At 35.0% G+C, this 18,328-nt stretch overlaps 1 protein-coding gene across 1 annotated transcript in view; it reads left to right on the top strand.

The window, feature by feature from the left end:
* The window catches only part of LOC120535148 (tetratricopeptide repeat protein 16), a 39,956-nt gene that overhangs the window by 12,030 nt on the left and 9,598 nt on the right, over positions 1-18,328 (top strand). Inside the window, exons 4-9 of the mRNA XM_039762764.1 lie at positions 7,146-7,236; positions 10,380-10,523; positions 12,385-12,485; positions 12,720-12,849; positions 15,225-15,439; positions 17,640-17,887. Coding sequence (XP_039618698.1) covers positions 7,146-7,236; positions 10,380-10,523; positions 12,385-12,485; positions 12,720-12,849; positions 15,225-15,439; positions 17,640-17,887 — 929 coding nt within the window. The remainder of the gene's footprint in view (positions 1-7,145; positions 7,237-10,379; positions 10,524-12,384; positions 12,486-12,719; positions 12,850-15,224; positions 15,440-17,639; positions 17,888-18,328) is intronic.

Genomic DNA, 18,328 nt, shown 5'->3' with positions numbered 1-18,328 from the left:
CCTAAAGTCATGTGAACGTCATCATCAGGTCACTGTGAGTTGTTTTACATTCAGTAATACCTTTGTAAAGGTTCAGATATTAATTACTTATACTTCATTTGGAAAAAAAGTTACAATGGTAAGTAGCATAAGATTAAATAAATATGTATATTGACAATCCATATTATTGTGATAAATATACATTTTATTTTCATGGCTACTTGTTGACCCTTTATCTTCTACACATTTAAAGAGAATTAACAAGTGATGAGTAGGTGGCAAAATTTTAAATTTCACTTCTATTTTTTGAATTAATGAAAAGTGCAGTTTTGACAAAGTGCACAAATACAACTAAGTGTATAGTAATATATGTTTTAAGACGACTGCTCAAAAAAGAAATCAGACTTCAAACAGCAAACTGGTATTTTTTATACTTTCACTTTATGTACACCTCTTAATTATTTGGGGGTTAAGGGAAGATCTTTTTTTTAAATGATCAAATTCATACATTCTTTAAGGAATTATTGTTTGAACACTACAGAGTTCACAAAATCAAGATTGAAATCTTGACAATAACAAAGTGCTGGACTTTTTTAAAGTTAAAGAGACAGTAAGCAACTTAATACTAACAAATTAAGTCTCCACTTGTTCCCGTGCTCTTATTTAAACAAAGCTATTTTTAAAGTAATATTTTTTAATAGTAGTAGTAGTGTCACATGTATAGAGTAGACTGCATTATGCACATTTTCAAACACAGACATTACTGCTTGAAATACTGTTGCAGTCACCACTGAAATGGCCAAAAATATCAAGTAACACCCCTGGGCAGGGTGCCAGGGCATCAAATTATAATATAAATGTATTGTTTGTTGATATTGTATAATTTATTTAGATGACATTTTTTTACTTTACTGCGTACGCATTAATTAATAGACTAAAGTATATTTTTTACTTACTTCCTTAAATATTTAAAATAGAGCATAAACTATAATGGTAAAATATAATTGTCCTTCTTTATTAAAAATAATTAAATGTGAATGTATTAGATCATTTGAAAAACAGATGCCTTCAGAAAGTATACAGACTTTTAATCATTTTAATCATATTGACACAAAAATGTCTGACCCTTTACTCATTACTTAGTTAAAGTCCCTTAAGCACGCATTGTAGCCCAGAGTCTACTTAGGTGTAACTCAACAAGATTTGCACACATGGATTTGAGGATTTTTCTTCTCTGCAAAACCTCTGAAGATCTGTCAGGTTAGATGGAGGCCATTGAACGAGAGAGCTATTTTCAGGTTTCTCCAGAGATGTCAATTTCGTTCAAGTCAGGGCTTTGCCTAGGACACTCAAGAACATTCACAGAGGTGACCCTAATCCCTCCTGTGTTGTTTTTGTGTTATGCTTAGGCTTATTGTCCTGTTGAAAGGTGAAACCCCATCCCAGTCCAATGCCCAGAGTACTTTGGAGCAGGTTTTCATTAAGCATATCACTTCATGATACATTCAGCAACCATATTTACTATCCCAGTCTCTGCTACAGAAAAACAAACCCAACGGCATGATTCATCACTGAAATAGTGTTGCACAGGAGATGAGTGGTGCCTGGTTTCCCCCAGTGATGACACTTAAAATTGAAGCCATACAGTTCAATCTTGGTTTCATCTGAGCAGAGAGTCTTGTTTCTCATCATCTGAGAGTCCAGTCAACACCTTTTAGCTAACTTCAAGCACACTTTCATGTGTCATCTGGCCTCTCTAACATAAAGCCCATATTAGTGGAGTGTTGTAAAGGTGGTTGTCCTTCTAGAAGTTTCTTACATCTCCACACATGTTCTCTGGAACTCAGCCAGAATGACCATCAAGTTCTCGGTCACCTCTTTTATCAAGGCCCTTCTCACCTATTTGCTTAGTTTGGCCAGGTGTGGTTGTTCCAGACTTATTTCGTTTAAGGTTTATAAAGGCTACTGTGTTCTTGGAAACCTTCAGTATTACAAAAAAAAAAAAATGTTTGTAGCCTTCCGCAGATCATTGCCTCAACACGATCCTGTCTCTAACATCTGTAGGTAATTACAATGATACACATTATCATCTGTGGGACCTTATAGAAATGAGTTGGTGCTTTTTATAATTATGTCCCATCAAGTGAATTTGACCTCAGGCCGACTCCAAAGAAGGTGTGGAAACATGTCAGTGATGATTGATTGAAGGAATGCACTTGAACTAGATGTCATGTGTCATAGCAAAGGGTCTAAATACTTGTGTTAATGTGATAATTCAGTTTGTTATTTTTAATAAATTTGCAAAAATTCCTAAAGTCCTGTTTTTGCTTTGTCATTTGGAGTGTTGTTTGATGAGGGAAAGAAATAAATGTAAATGATTTTAGCACAGAGGTGCATCATAGTAAAATGTGAAAAAATTAAGTAGTCTGACTACTTTCAGAAGGCACTGTATGTAACAGAAATTCAGAATTTATTGTAACTACAAATATAGCACAACAATAGAACTGATTTTCCTACTAGTGAACAATTTCAAACTGCTAGTAAATAGATAATTGCATGTTGCTTCCAAATAAAACTGTTTATTTAAATTTTTAAAAATATTGCAAATGTAACGTTACTACATGCGCCTAGATGAAACGTTCAGAGTCATGTTTGAACTATTGTAATAATAAAAAAGCATTTAACATTTTGTGGAAATTACAGTTTACAATTAGAACATACATACAGAAAAAGAAATGCAACCAAGAAGAAATATTATTAGACAAGAACTTGAGATTTTTAACTTTGTCCATTTTCATAGTCAAAACTTTCCCACTGATAATGCTGCCCATATTTTATAATGCATGCTCATATCTCAGTGAGGTTCAGGGGATGCTCACATATGTTTGTGCAGGCACTTTAAAGTGTATTTATTTCAAGTGCTTTGAAATGAGAGTAGTTCATCAAAATATTCTGATAGTCCTTTAAACATAATATAAAATTCTCAGACTCACTTGATCTAATTCATGGTTCTAGATACCAAAGTCTATCCCACTACAAGGTAGGAAATAGCCCAGGGAAGCTTTGTGTGCATCACTGGGCCCACTCACACATACAGAGGAACCTGTTTAGAGTCACCGATTAACCTAACCTGCATACCTTTGGGACTATTGGAGGAAAACCCCTGCAAATGTGGGGAAGGCAAACAAACCTGAAACAGACCACAACTCCGACAGAGGATTCAGACCTAGGAAGCTGGACCTGATAAGCAGTAGTACTAACCGCTGAGTTGACTTGCTGTCTTTAAACTTATTTTCTCATTTTTACAATGCTTTAAATGTATTTTCATGAAGGTCAGTCTTGCACACTACACATTTATAAAGAACTCCATTGTCACACTCTCTGCTGGTTTATACTATAGCATCAGGATCATTTCTTTTTAATATGTCATATGTACCAGGGACTTGCAGCACTTTTTCTTGGTGTAGCACCATTTTTGTTTTGGTCTTAAAACTATATATATATATATATATATATATATATATATATATATATATATATATATATATATATATATATATATATATATATATATATAGTGAAAGGAAACGTCTTGACACAGGAAAAGGTTTGGGGCAGCCACCCATATACTTGAATAAGGCTGCAAAGAATTGAAAATTGGTGTACAGGTTAAGTCCAAAACAGAACTGAGTCCACAAGAGGAAGTTTACTGGTACTTAAGGCAGATTAGCGGAAGTGACGTGATTGGGGCCGGAACAGGAAGCGATATCATCGGGGCCAAGCAGAATTTCCTGTGTTTGGTCTGCAAGAATAAAGGAAAGAGGTTTACTGTTCCCCCTCACCCCCTGGCTTGGCGTGGAATTACCTTCTTTTGGTCCTTTTTGCTGCCTACCATGCATATGTGGGTGACACACACACACACACACATATATATATATATTGTGGCAGAGGCGCTATATAGATGTCGACCCGACACAGACTGACACCAGAAACACGTAAAAATGAAAATAAAAGATTTATTTGTTCTTCAGCTGTGGGGCATGTCTTCCCCATGTCCCACAGGTCCTACACAGTCCTAAAACACACAACCAAAGGAAAACACCCACAAAAATCACTCTCTTCTTCCTCCACTCCTCTCAGGCAGCTTTGTCCTCCTCCTCCCAACTCTGGCGTCTCAAGTAGTGGCTGCAGGCTCTTCTTATAGCCCTCCCGGGAGACAGCATGGGGCGTATGACTGTTTGATAAATTATGCAATGGTAAGAGATGAGCTCAGGAGTTGTCCTCTTACATTCCTACCTCAGCTCTCCTGTCTCTCTCTGTCATGGCAGGAGCTCTATTTGTGGTTGTTGAAACCATTTGTTTTGCCGCTATTCCCCTCTTTTCTAACATCATCTTTATGATATTAATGTCCTCTCACCTTGTACTGGTTTGAAGGGGTGTAACACTCAACAGGTCTTCAAAGAACTCTTTCTTCTCCTTGTTGTATAATCTTACATAAACTAACAGCTGAGCATTGTCAGACACATCAGTTGACTCATCTATAGCTATGCCTACACATTGCTTCATTGCTGTTCTAACACATCCTGGGTTAATACTTCTGTTTTTCTTGTGGCTGTTGATGCTGATATGGGGATTTGATCGATCTTTTCACATAACTCTTTTGTTCTCCCACCAGTAAGGTTTCAGCCACTGCACCCATGCACTCCTTGACAATTCCTGAGTCAGTAAAAGGTTTTTTATGTTGTTCCAAAAGCCATGCAACTTTAAGTGAACATTCATTGACATGTTGTTTTGCAGTGAATGATTGTGTCAGAAGTCTGGTGGATCAATCATATTGGGCTCTTAGATCATGCATTTTCTGTGCCTTTAGTTCAGATTTGAGTGAGTATGATTGCTCAATAGATTTTTGCATTGTCTCGTAGTGACGCTTCACATTGCCACTTTTAATTATGGCCACGGTCTCAGCACATACAGTATGAGGCAAACTGGTTTCGAACTTCCTATGGGAAGTATGGCTATATACAAGTCTGTCCTTTCTGGATTAAAAGCTCTATTTTCTCTGTCTATTTTCCTCATTTTAGAGTATCTGTTTCCCTGACTCACTTCTTTGGACATCTTTGTCTCTGTCTCCTCACATCTGGCTGTGTGTATGTTTTTATGTGTATTTTCACACACACATACCAACTCGCAATGTTGCTGTGAATAAATGATTTGATTTTCTGAGTAACGTCACATGGAATGAGTTACAATGAATGTAATTGGTCTGTGCATCTCCTGTGTACATACATCGACAACCGTAAAGACAAGAGGAAAGGTTAAAGAAAAACTACCGTAAATGTGAGAAAAGTTGCACAGATTAAAATAGAAATCATCCATCAAAATATAATAATAGGTCTGGGTCCATATAGTTTGGCTTCTGGATTTGGACCACAGTCTGCCTATTGGATGTAAAATAAAAGTCTTGCTTTGTAGATATCAACATGATTCATAGTTCAATAGTAATCCAGCACAGACCAATTATCTAATTCACAAACATTATCCTGTTTGAACAATCCTTAATTCAGTTTAATATTCTAATTATTTCAGAATTATGTTTTGAATGTTTCTTGAATTAATTTGATGAGAAAATTATGACAAAGTTATAATGTGGTTTTATTTTCTATTGACAATTCTTTATGCAGGAAACCAAATTAGCATTTTAAACTGCACTTTAGTAAGAACTAATATTCAATTCTATGTATAATATTGGTAGTTTTTATTAGCATAATGTCTTATTCAGACTATGTACACTTTTGGGATGTTCAATAATTAATATATATTTCTCTTGGTATAAAAAGAAACCTGATTTCCTCATCCTTTAGCCATTTTTTCCTCATAGGTGTGATTTCCTTTTAATAATTTTTTTCTCTTACATTAAGCTGAGGAAGTCTGGTATATCGACTAAGATCCTCGGCAATTTTTACAGCTGCATTGTTGAGAGCATCTTGACCAGCTGCATCACCGCGTGGTACGGCAGCACTACTGCTATGGACCGCAAATGCCTGCAGAGAGTGGTAAAGACTGCTGAGTAGATCACCAGGACCCCACTGTCCTCTCTGCAGAGCATCTACAACTGCAGAGTCCACAGGAGAACTACCTCGATCCTCAGGGACCCCACCCACCCCCAACACGAACTGTTCACACTTCTACCCTCAGGCAGGAGGTATAATAGTATGACATGCAGGACTTCCATGCTAAAGAACTCTTTCTTTCCCGTGGCCATTAGACTCCTAAATAACTGACTGGAGTTTATAACCATCACTCACCTCATTCTATCTACACAACTGTATTTGACTTGTCCATCACACACCTACCTGCACATTACACTTTATATTTCTATTCTCTTTTTATACCTTATGCTGCCTTTGTTACTTATTATCTATCTGCTACTTTCATTGTACAGGGAAACGTGTTTCCTTACTGTGCACATGACAATAAACTTTGAACTTTTGAAAGCTAAATCACAACATATAGTCTATGCAAGCCTTTAGTGTATATGGTATGCAAAATAATATTATATGCAACTGTACAATAGCCTTTGCTTCTGCTTGTATTGTTATTTGAATTCATTTGAAGTGCTGCAAAGTATAAGCATTAGACTGATAAACCAAGAGATGGGTCTGTTTACCTTTGAGATCTGTTGTCAACATTGTTTATCAGAATGATCAAGCCTTTGCTGACATGAACAATTCCTAGGGTCACTAAGAATATTTTTTTAACTAAAACTGTCGGAAGTATGTTTGGAGAGAGATTGTGTCTAAGCATTTAATGATATGGTACTACATCGGAGTAAGCTACCTGTGTAGTGCAGAAACAAACAATTACAGTACTTTAATTATTGGTTAAGCTACTGGGTAAGCAATTGTGTTTGCCCTGTTTTCTGAAGTATACTTGGAATGAATAAGATCAAAGACATTCATAATTGGCTGCAAAAGATGGAATGTTTTTGCTGTGAGAAAGGGATGGTAAGTTTCTTTATGTATTTGTAGCTTACTAGAAATGGGCTGTTTCTCTGATAGTTTTGTGTGCCATGAACTTGTACAGTCCTGTCATAATTTTGAAACACTATTATATAAAAATATTTGCATTTACTTAATTTAAAATGTATTTTTACTTTTTATCTTCAGCTATCATAAAGGGTTGGAAGCAAATTCTCATGGAGACTGGGAGAAGTCAGTTATATGTTTCACCAAAGCAATCAACCTACATCCACATAAAGTAGGTCACATTCTTATTGAAATATTTTGCTGTATTTTATATGGTGGTTTGCAGGATTGGTGAGAACTTTAATTCTAGTCTAAGATAACCAGAGTTTTTACTCATCATGATATCTTTAACATTATTTTAATATTGATGGGATTACTCAGAAAATATGTTTGGAAGTAGTGTGTCATTAAGTAATAAGAGGTACATTGGGAACATTGTCTGTAATGGTTTAATATGTGCTCTAGACTGGTGTTGGGAATTTTTTTCATAAAAGGCAGCTGGGATTGCTAGTGCAGTGGCTCCAATTGAGATTCAATTGATCTTGGTCTTGATCAAAAGCTTTATGAACCAATATGTACTGGTATTTCAAAAAATGTGAGGTAGTGGCAACCCCTGCTTAAATGACATGCACTTGTTTTTACGCCAAAGTAACAGATGAACAAAGTGACAGGGTGGAAAGAAAAAGAACACCATTGACATCTGCTGAGCATTACACAAAACACAGAGGCCAATAGCATGATGAGGACCTCCATAATAGGAGGAAGAACCAGAAGAAAAGCAGCTCATTATTCTGAGCATCAGATGCAGGATACAAAATATGAGATTGAGAACGACAGAGAGATACATGCGATAGGTGGTCAGCATGTAATAAAGTCACTGTCCCCAAAAGCCCATTTATTGATAATCCCCCAGGACATGGTACATACATATTGAGTGTAAGTATTGTTTATTGATCATTAAATGTAATGAAGACCTCTGTAGCAGGAAAAAGTCAAAGAAAGACCTGCAATATCTAATGAGACCTGATAGGTGTTGGTGAATCCACTTATTTGAGGTAACAGCAACCTTGGAGTAAGGGAGCTGGGTTTGTGTGTTTCTTGCAACAAACTTAATAAGAAGTTGACATGGCAGAACGAAAATAAAAGAGCGGCAACATCAGATGGAGAAACAAAGTTCTTAAAATGATTTTATTAAGCAAGTTGTAGAACCCGATTACCTGATAGAAAGGAGAAGATGGCCAGCTGTGGCATCCACTGATCGCCAAGCATATACAGTGCGATGACCTACAGGTACTTACAAACTATTAATGCAAGAACCTTGATCTTGGTCTTAATCAAAAGCCAATGACCCAGTGCATTCTGGAAATTTGATTTTGCAGCAATTTCAGAAAAGTAAAGTGATTGACAAAGTAACATGGCAGAATGAAAAGTGGCAATTTGCTGAGCATGTTAATAGTGGGCAAAACAGTTTATTGTAATAAATTCAAGCTACATATGTCTTCTGGATTTATAATCAAGTGTAAGTATTGTGATTATTGATCGCTGACTGTGATTTAGAACTCTGTAATTGAAAGCAGGAAAAAGAAGAACAGCAACATTTAGGTATCTGTATTTTTGTGAGACAAATGCTATATAAATGTAAAGAATTATTATTATTATGGTGAAAATAAAACACTGTCTTTCCAAAATGGAAAAGTTCAGTTTGCTCTATATGGATCACTTTTATTTGAGGAATGGAGTTCCACATGTTTAATAGTTAATAAAAATTAAAATTAAGCAGATTAATCCAAGGCAAGCCCACATGGACACAGGGAGAATGTGCAGGTCATTGGAGTTATAAAATAGTTACACTAATCGCCTTTCCATCATGCAATCCTTCTACCCATTGATTCTCTTAAATTGTTAGCTTTACTGTCTGTTTGGTCTATAAAAGTGAACATCCAGGCTAGCACCTAACTGTTGTAGCACATTGCTGTAATAGTAATACACTATTGGTCTGTTCATTTCATAGTGAGTAACTTCAATTGTACATTTGCAACTTGACAAAAAATTCACATCAACATCCCAGTAGTATATATTAGGTACTGAGCCGCAGCTTCTTTCGCTTGGTGACCTTTGATGTCCTAGACTATGGAAATGGTAACAATAACAAGATAAACATTTTTGACCAAAGGATGTATTTGCAAACATGTTCACATAATTACATTCAAATAAATCTTGTGTGTGAGTATGCAGAATTATTCATGATTATAGCAGTATGTGTTTTTACAGTTAGCCCAATTCCAATATGTAACTCAGATGTCTCGATTTATCATCAGCATTTTAAACTAAACAAGCTTTGTGTCTTTTATCGATCTCCAGTTTTAATTACTTTCTACAAGACCAATCTCTAAAGTACTGTATGTAAGTGTCTCTAATGTAACATTTCACTGAGTGAGCTGTGAAACTGTCAAGTATCACACCTCTTGAAAACTATAAACATTTCTCCTCCAAATCACACAAACGTTTAATTATTTTGGTCAAACAGAACTTGTGCTTCTAGATGTTAATTTACTATATGATTGCCTTCTTAACAGTCTTCTGTATAACTACAGTATACTTCTGCAGTATAGACACAGTGAAAACTTTCAGCAAAATGTGAAGAAATGCATAAATAACTACACTAGAGTTCACATTGTGCTGTTTTGTACACAGATCTAAAACAGTTTTAATTTAGCATAGTAGTATATGGTTCTTTTTTCCATTATCTAATCCTGCATTTTCCAGAATAGGGTTACAGAGTGCAAGCCAGCTTTGTGCATAAGTCAATAATCAAGTCCTCAAAATAATACCAGTCCACTGCGGAACAAATTTGTACGCACACACTCACTAAACAAATACTTACTCATCTAAAAATTAAAGCTGAGGAGTGGTACTTGTTTGTTTAGTTTTTATAAATAAATTTTCATAGTAAATGTCACCTTTTATAATACACACCTATCAAATGACTCCTTACAATTAAGGTAATTTTAGAAATGCTGTATCCTTGCATGTTTCTCCAGGGATGCCAGCTTACTGTTAAATCTTAAATTATTGTACCATTTTGAGTGAGTGTAAATAAAATAGATGGCTGTGTGGATGCATTTTGCTTAGACAGAGCACAGAACCATGATGATGCAAAATTCATAAATTGCTGATATTAAACCATACATTGCAGTAAAAGTGGCATAACAGGAAACCATGGTCAGCTACTAATGTTCATATTTCAACTTGTTACTGGACTGTATCTGCAAGAATCCAGTAAAGTAATAAATACGTAGGAAGCCATTTCAGAAATGTCAAAAATAATTTTTTGGAGTACCTTTGCTAACCTGTAACATCTGTTGTTTGTCACAGGCACAACTCTACATATGCAGAGCTGAAGCCTACCTGCAGCTGTGTGACTTCCAGTCTGCCACTTTGAATTATAGGAAGGCGTGTGAGTTGGACCCATGCACAGAATATTTCCAAAGCCGTTTTGCTTTCATCTTCTATTTTCAGGTAAGGAATCTGATTTAGTGATAATAACTTATCAAATCACATTTAAAGTACAAGCCTGTTCTCTTTAAATTGCTAATTATGTTCAAATCTGATGTAAAGGAAAGGAGAAAGAGAAATACCAGTAGGGGGAGCCAAACATCTTGAATGAAATGGGGAATTGCAGAGGCTGCCTACCACTCCTGTTCAATTAGGTTTATATTTCACACATGCTTGTTTATTTATATGCAGTATTGTAAGGGATACATTGCAAAACACATTATTATTATTATTGTTTTATTTTTTTATTTTAGTTTTACTTTCTCTTGTCAGTTTAATTTCCTGAGAAAACATCTGCTTTTACAGACCAAACATGTAAAAAAATGAGAAAATACAATAGTGGTTCATACAGGCTAGAAAACATAAAAAATGAATGGCGTACATAAGTTTGGACCTTACTGTGACACTTATCTTAATTCATACCAAATTAAGTTTTTTTTCTTTCTTCTGTTAATAAAATCTAGACTACGCCTATGAATTAGAAATGTATTGTTTTTATAGTACGGTATTGTACTTTATTCCTGTGTTCACATGGTCATTATAATACATTAGCTAACTTATAATGCTAATTCATAACTCTCCCAGTGTACCACTCCATCACAGTCTTCACTCATTCATGCTGAGGCAGGATAGAGTCACCAACTAAACTGCATATCTTTAGAACATTTTTGGAAAAACTAGACTACCATGGAGAAACATGCCTCACAAATACTGAAATTTACACAGAAATGGAGCCATTATCTGATCAAAGCTAGGTTCCAGAGGCTGGGAAGCAGCAGCACTCATGCCACTATGCTTCTCCACTTTGTCTTCAGATTCCTTCAAATTTCTGGCAATAACATACCTGAATAGTTTAATGACACATTTATATGTACAGACAAGATACCAGCAACATGCGCCTATTCAAAATGAGCCATCAGCTGCAGGTCTCTGAGCAGATCTTACCTCACAGCAAGCAATATATGTGTGATTATGGCCTAATCCACTGTTTACTCTATACCACCATCAACATTTATTTTACATGTGTGTAGACACATCAAGCAAGCAAATGATAAAACTTAGAAATCATTTTTTCACAAATCATTGAAGCTAGCAGTATGCTGTTATCCTTCTATATAAAAGCGGTTGGCATTGTCCTTCTGTCCCGTGAGTGCTACGCAGGCGCTGAGTTTCACACACACCCCGTCCATTTTGCAATGCACGATGGGATTTGTAGTTTCGTTTTTCCAGGTAAATGATGATTTTCTACTCCAGACTGTGCGATATCTTCTTCTTTTTTCTTACTATATAAAAGCGGTCTGGATTGTCCTTCCGTCCCGTGAGTGGAAAGCGTAGCGGTATTCCGCTTATGGCAGACTTACTACTTGCAGCTTGCGGTACGAAGCGACATGATGTGAGCAGAGTTCTGGTGCTCCCATCGTTTCTTTGCTTTTGTGCGCGATGCGCTGGAAAAATAGACAAAATGATGTCTCTGGAAATAATTAATGTTGATGGAGTACAAATGCCTCACCGCGTAGTAAATATCGGGGGTTCAAAAGGGTGACCTCAATATAGAAAAAAAGTTTAAATTTCATCACAAAAATAACAGAAACTATGAGTATTAAAGTAATACCGCTCAAATGCAATATAACCAAATTAATGAGTTTGTATAAAATATCAAATTGATCTACATATTGAATTGCCTTAAGAAGTGGTCAACTTAAAAGTCGGTCGCCTTAAAGGGCGGGTGAGCCTAGTTTGTATTAAAGTCAGAGATGGAACATTGTTGAAAAACAGATTGTTTTCTGTTTATTGTATGTTTACCTCCATAGTACTGTCTTTGCAGGGACAATGTTTGTTTGACCAAGGCATGTATGTAGATGCTTTGGAGTCATTTGCAAAAGCCTTAGAACTGAGACCTGATAACTACATATACCACATCAGAAGGTGAGCTGACATTATGATTATCTATTTGATTGTGAAAGCAAATGTTACAGTTCGATTTACTGATATTTTATTGATCATTTCAAACATTCAAGACTGAAAAATCAAAGCATGTAAACTCTATTGCTAATTTACTGTTGTTTTAAACTAATCTTTTGATTTCATAAACTTCTTTATTTAGCTCATTAAGTTTTCCTATTACTTTAATTTTACTTTATACTGTTCTCTTTTTTTCAGCTTAGCTTGCCTTGCATCTTTAGGCAAACATGGCGAATGCTTAACACTGGTAAACAAGATGCTTGCAAAAGAAACTGGAAAACCAGAACTATATATTCTAAGAGCAAGACTGCACAGGCATTTAAATCATGTAAGATTTGGAAAATTAAAGCATCAGGAGTTAGTGATATTTGAAATTTGAATAATTTGATTTTTCTGTTAAATATTATACTGTTAGGTACTATTAACCAGTTAATGTGTATTCCATACACTGATGCGATCTCTTGACAGCAAATGTTGCAAATCTGATAGTGATTTTCTAATTAACTTGATTTAAAAAGTGTGCCATATACAAACAGCTTTTAAGAGTTTTTTTTTTAAATCAGAATATCTTGAATTATTTTGGTATTCATTAATTTACATGACAATTACATAGTAATTTTAGATTTTTAGGTGTGTTCGCATATAATGCATTAAGCACCTATTGTGAAATCCCATGTCTGTCTGTCCACATGAAACAACTCATCCCCTCATGGACCTTTTTTTTTTTTTTTGAGATGTGTCACCCTTATTCTTCAAAGAAATTTGTCTAGACAGTTCAATTTTCATTCAGATTTCCTGAACAGATCACACTAGGTAAAGTTTTAAAATGTAAAAATTTTCCATTGAAAAGTTTTGGCAAATTTGTGAGCTTGTTCATCTTAAAACAGAGAAACACTCTATGTGACTAGGAATTAGTTTACTGTTTCAATTTTACCTTGAGAGCAGTTGCTTGAATTTGTTTATTTTGTATGTTTTCCACTTTTACTCTTCTGGCAGCCACTCTGATGCCCAGTGCAAGTGAGTCTGATGCAGGGCACACCATATGAATGCAAACAGCTCCCACAGCAGCACCGTTCTCCTGCTGCTTTAGGAAACTTAACTAATAGAATACAAAAAATTCCCTTCTCTAGAAATAAAAGGAAGGGGAAAGCAATTATGTAAGCATTTTTAAGACTGAATAGATTGAACAATATTATCTGCGGATTAATGAACTGACATTATCAACCTGCAGCAAATGGTGTTTTGAACTAATTAACAGCATATAAAATAATTATAAATTATAAAAAAACATTTTATTTATATAGCGCCTTTCCCATGCTAACGCAGGATGGGTTTAAAAATGGACAGTGGCATCGAGAAATGGGAAAATTCAGTGTCTTAAGCCCTGGAACTTTCAGTCCTAGATATCCACAAAGAGTTGCCAAAAGCCTGTGATGTGTTTGCCCATCATGCACCATTCCCATTCCCATTATAAAATAAATCAGTTCCTTTTGTTATTTACATAATTTTAACAAATTGCTATATTTTTAGTAATATTAATAGCTAGATGGGGAACTTATTTTGGTTCCTTTTCTCCTTTCATAGGGTTATATCGATTCTGACTTTATGCTAGTATTAGTCATTTGGTATTAATACATATTTTTCAATTGCTATTTTCTGGATACTGTTCTACTGGGTATGCTTTCATTAAACGCAGACCCTCCACCACTAACACACATCAATCAATGCCTTCTTCACTTCATGCCACAAGCCTATGTGTGCTCTGTCTTTAACTCCATTGTAAAGTGCTATATAAAAGCATTCATTTAATGTAGTCTGCTAACACATGTAATTGCATTCTGTTATTGTTGTTACTTTTGAATATGACTCATTGTTACAAACCTATTTAATAATAAAACATGTAAGAAATGACTCTTGGATTAAGTGAGTAAAACAGTGAGATGCTTCAACTTTCATATCATTTAACTTAGTTGCCAAATACACCTGGACGTTACACCATGTGTACACTTGTTTAGTATTGATTTCAGCAGGATTTTTTTTCAGTTAATGGACAGAAGCTGTAACTTTATAAATTTTGTATGTGCACATGGTAAGGCAAATCTCCTAGCCCACTATGTCTATATCATTTTTTAAAAATCCAACGTAGCACTCCCCAAAACTAATAAATTCCTGCCCCAAATTGTTATTACCATAACACCATACATGAAATTCAAGCTCTGAACTGTATACGTTTTGTAAAATACAATATGAAAATGCTAAGCATTGTAATTTTTCTTTCATATCAAACCACACTATTATTAATACGTAACATTAAAAAATTTGTAGGTGTGAAGAAAAATAAAAAGACATTCACAAAAAATATCTGCAATTATTCCCTTTTGTTTTACTTAACAAGGTTGAGGACCCCAGTTCTATACTATTATTAAAGTGACACTCTGAAAGGAGTGGGATGGCATATCCGAGTGTGGGGTACATGCAGGTATCTATGTTAACCACAACCAAACACATTGTGTAGTATAAATGCATTCCATTAGGTTATTTTTATTAAACTGCTTGCTTGAACTTCTTGATAGTACCCTGTCTTTAAAAATAAACAGTAAATGAATTCCTGAAACCAGTAAAACCATATGTTTTTTACAACAGTCAATTAATTTAATCATTATGTTTACAATAGTTGTGTTTATTTGTGCTTTTATCTGGAAGGCGACTCTGTGTTACCAAGATGTGAAAACAGCCCTTACTATGTTTCCAAATAGTTTGGAAGCACAATCATTATTAAAAGAGTTGAATGAAAGTGCAGAGAAAGCCTTTGATGAAGCCAAAAGACGACTTGTGATGGGAAAGCTGCACGAAGCTCTGCAAAAAATCAATACAGCACTGGAAAACAATCCTGAACATGTCCAGTATTTTCTATTTAGGTATGCAAATCTTATTTTGACAGTATTGTGTACATTTATTAAAATAAGTAGTTGTTATTCTTTTTTAACATATTCTAGAAATAGGTATATTATAGTGATTATATTTTTCAGTAACACAGCTGAAAAATTTAGAATGTAATTTCAACTATTGAAAGCAAATGATCCATACTGTATTTGGATTCTTACTGTAGATAAGGCAGATATTTTACAGTTATATTAATGTCACCAAGCCTACAGTTGTTTTGTTAAAGTAATGGTACCATAACTTGCAGAAACATGACCCTGAACTGCTAGGAGACCCTAATCCCATAGCAGGGGGCTGAAACATACTTAAGCGAAAATTCAACCCAAAATAAAGTGACTTTCTGCTCTTCGAATGCTCGGATCCCCAACTCCGGTCCTGGAGAGCTGCAGTGGCTGCAGGTTTTCATTCTAACCCTTTTCTTAATAAGTGACCTGTTGTTGCTGCTAATTAAGTTCTTTTGAATTGATTTTATTTGACTTGCTCTTGAAGACTCAGACCTCTTAATTGTTTCTTTTTCCTTAATTAGCAGCCAAGCAATAATGAGATACAAAATGTGCCAAAAAACATGACCAGCAAACTGTGTCCATCATACAATATCTGAAAATTAAAGAAAGATGAAGGTCTCAGGAATGCTGATCTGCTCAGGTCCACAAAACATTTTACCAGTGCTCTTAGAAAAGAGAAAATCAACAATTTCGGAAATGTATGCTATTGCACAATGAGAGCAGCAACAAGCCATAGAATTAAAGAACGAGTTTAATTAACAACAAGAATTAGTGCCTAATTAAGCAAATGGTTGGAGTGAAATTGGTTGGAGTTTGAGGCCCTGACTTAGTTGGTCTCACTGTTGGCTCACACACTTCACGTTTCACTTCTGTTTGGGTGCCATTTAATGAAAGAAGTGAAGCAATTCAGAGGAACAAATCTTAAAAAACAAGTCAATTCAAATTAATTCAAAAGATGTTAATTAGCAGTAAAAACAGGTCACTAATTAATAAAAGGATTAGAATGAAAACCTGCAGCCACTGGGGCCCTCCAGGACCGGAGTTGGGGACCCCTGATCTAATGTATCCACAATAATGTCATAAGGTGCTTTGAAAATACCTATGATGCTGCTTGCATTCACGTTGCATGGTAACTAATTTTATATTTCTTCTGTTCTGTTTCTGAAGAAATACATTCTTTCAATTATGCTGTACTCTTGTACCTTCTGAATGATTTATTTTAAAAGCATCAGCAGGCATCCACCTTATTTATTTCCTCCATAAAATGACTGTATATACAGTAGTTTTGCATGTCTTGTCCAAGTCTTTACTTTCTGTGTAGAGTTTATATATTGTCTATCTTTCTTTACATCGTTTATACCTTTATAGTCCAGCAATTAATGTGGAAGCTAAACTCTGCAATTTCTTTAATGCAATTATATTCTTCATTTACTTAACGGAGAAAAAACTTTTTCCTTTTGTGTCCTTACAATACATTATACATTTTAAGCATAATCATTCTTGAAATGTACTTTACATGGCAAACAATGACACCCAGCACTGTTACTAGCCTTTTTAATCTCTTCTTTTTATGTACTGATTATGGAGTATATTGTCAATGCAATGTGGGGTGCCTGTCACACTCATCCACTGTCTAGAATACATTAATCCTGTTTTTGTGACATTTCGCCCTCACTGAAATTGACAACGGACAGTGACATCTTGCGGCTCTGGGTGCTAGCGTCTTGAGAATACTGGGTAGTGTGTGGTGTCAGCATCGTTTCAATACAAAAGAAAGTATTGTGCATTGCAAAGCATCTAGGCTGATAATAAGGTTCACTAGCTGTAAAGAGCATTTTGTTTTGATCTCAAGTTTAGTTCTGACCTGTTAACGTGAAATATGAAAGAGGTAACATCTCTGTTAATCAACTAGATGACTCTAGACAGTATAAGCTATCTGCTACATTTTAAAACATTTGTCCAAAAAGATATTTCTTTATACAAAGTACAAAGCAATTGATGATAAAATATTCCATTTGTGCTTTCTGAAAAAGAAAAATAGACTTGATTGTTTAGTGCAGATGGTATTGAATAAGTTAATACTGTCAGACTGAGTGTGTACTTGTATTTTTATGTGTTTAGAGTTTAGCACAACTACAGAAACACTTACATATATATATCTGTATATTAGAGGGATTCTGTACAGGCAACTCAAGGATTTCAGTGCTGCAATTGACAACTTGGTTCTTGCTCTGGAAGACACCAATGATTTGAAGGAAAACTCCATTCAGAATGAGGCAGAGAAACAACTGATCGTCACCTACAATGACTTTGCTGTATTCTGTTTCACCCGTGGGTTTTATGATGAGGCTGTTATGCTCCTTAACAAGGCCATTAAAGAAGAGAAGAATGAAAAGGGTCTATATCTCAACAGAGGAGGTATACAATGTTTCTTCCAATTACAATTTTTATATGAAAATATCTTTGGCAATCATTATGCACTATTTCCACAATTAATGTTACTTGTTTTCTGGAGAACATTTTACCATTCGTGTTTATATCATTTTCATTTAAGCTTTGTTACAAGTAAACGTAAAAAAGGGACATGGAAATATTTATAGACCACAACTTATTTATTGGCATCATCTAAATATGATGGTTTTATCTCTTTTGTGTAGTACAAATTCCATTATTTTAATTAATTTTGAAATTTAGTGATAAATTCATTGTTTAATATTTTGTGTCTTGTTGGGATGCAATATCAGTATTTGCCTTTGACACACTGTGATCCTGAATAAATCACCTACTGTGTACTGTATCTGTAAAGTGCTTTGGGATAATACTCACTATAAAAAATGTGCATATGAATTGTTTCTGTGG

This window comes from Polypterus senegalus, chromosome 9, assembly GCF_016835505.1.
Source record: "Polypterus senegalus isolate Bchr_013 chromosome 9, ASM1683550v1, whole genome shotgun sequence".
Taxonomy (NCBI): Eukaryota; Metazoa; Chordata; class Cladistia; order Polypteriformes; family Polypteridae; genus Polypterus; species Polypterus senegalus.
The sequence above is the reverse complement of the archived record's forward strand: the minus strand, read 5'-3'. Positions and strand labels throughout refer to the sequence as shown.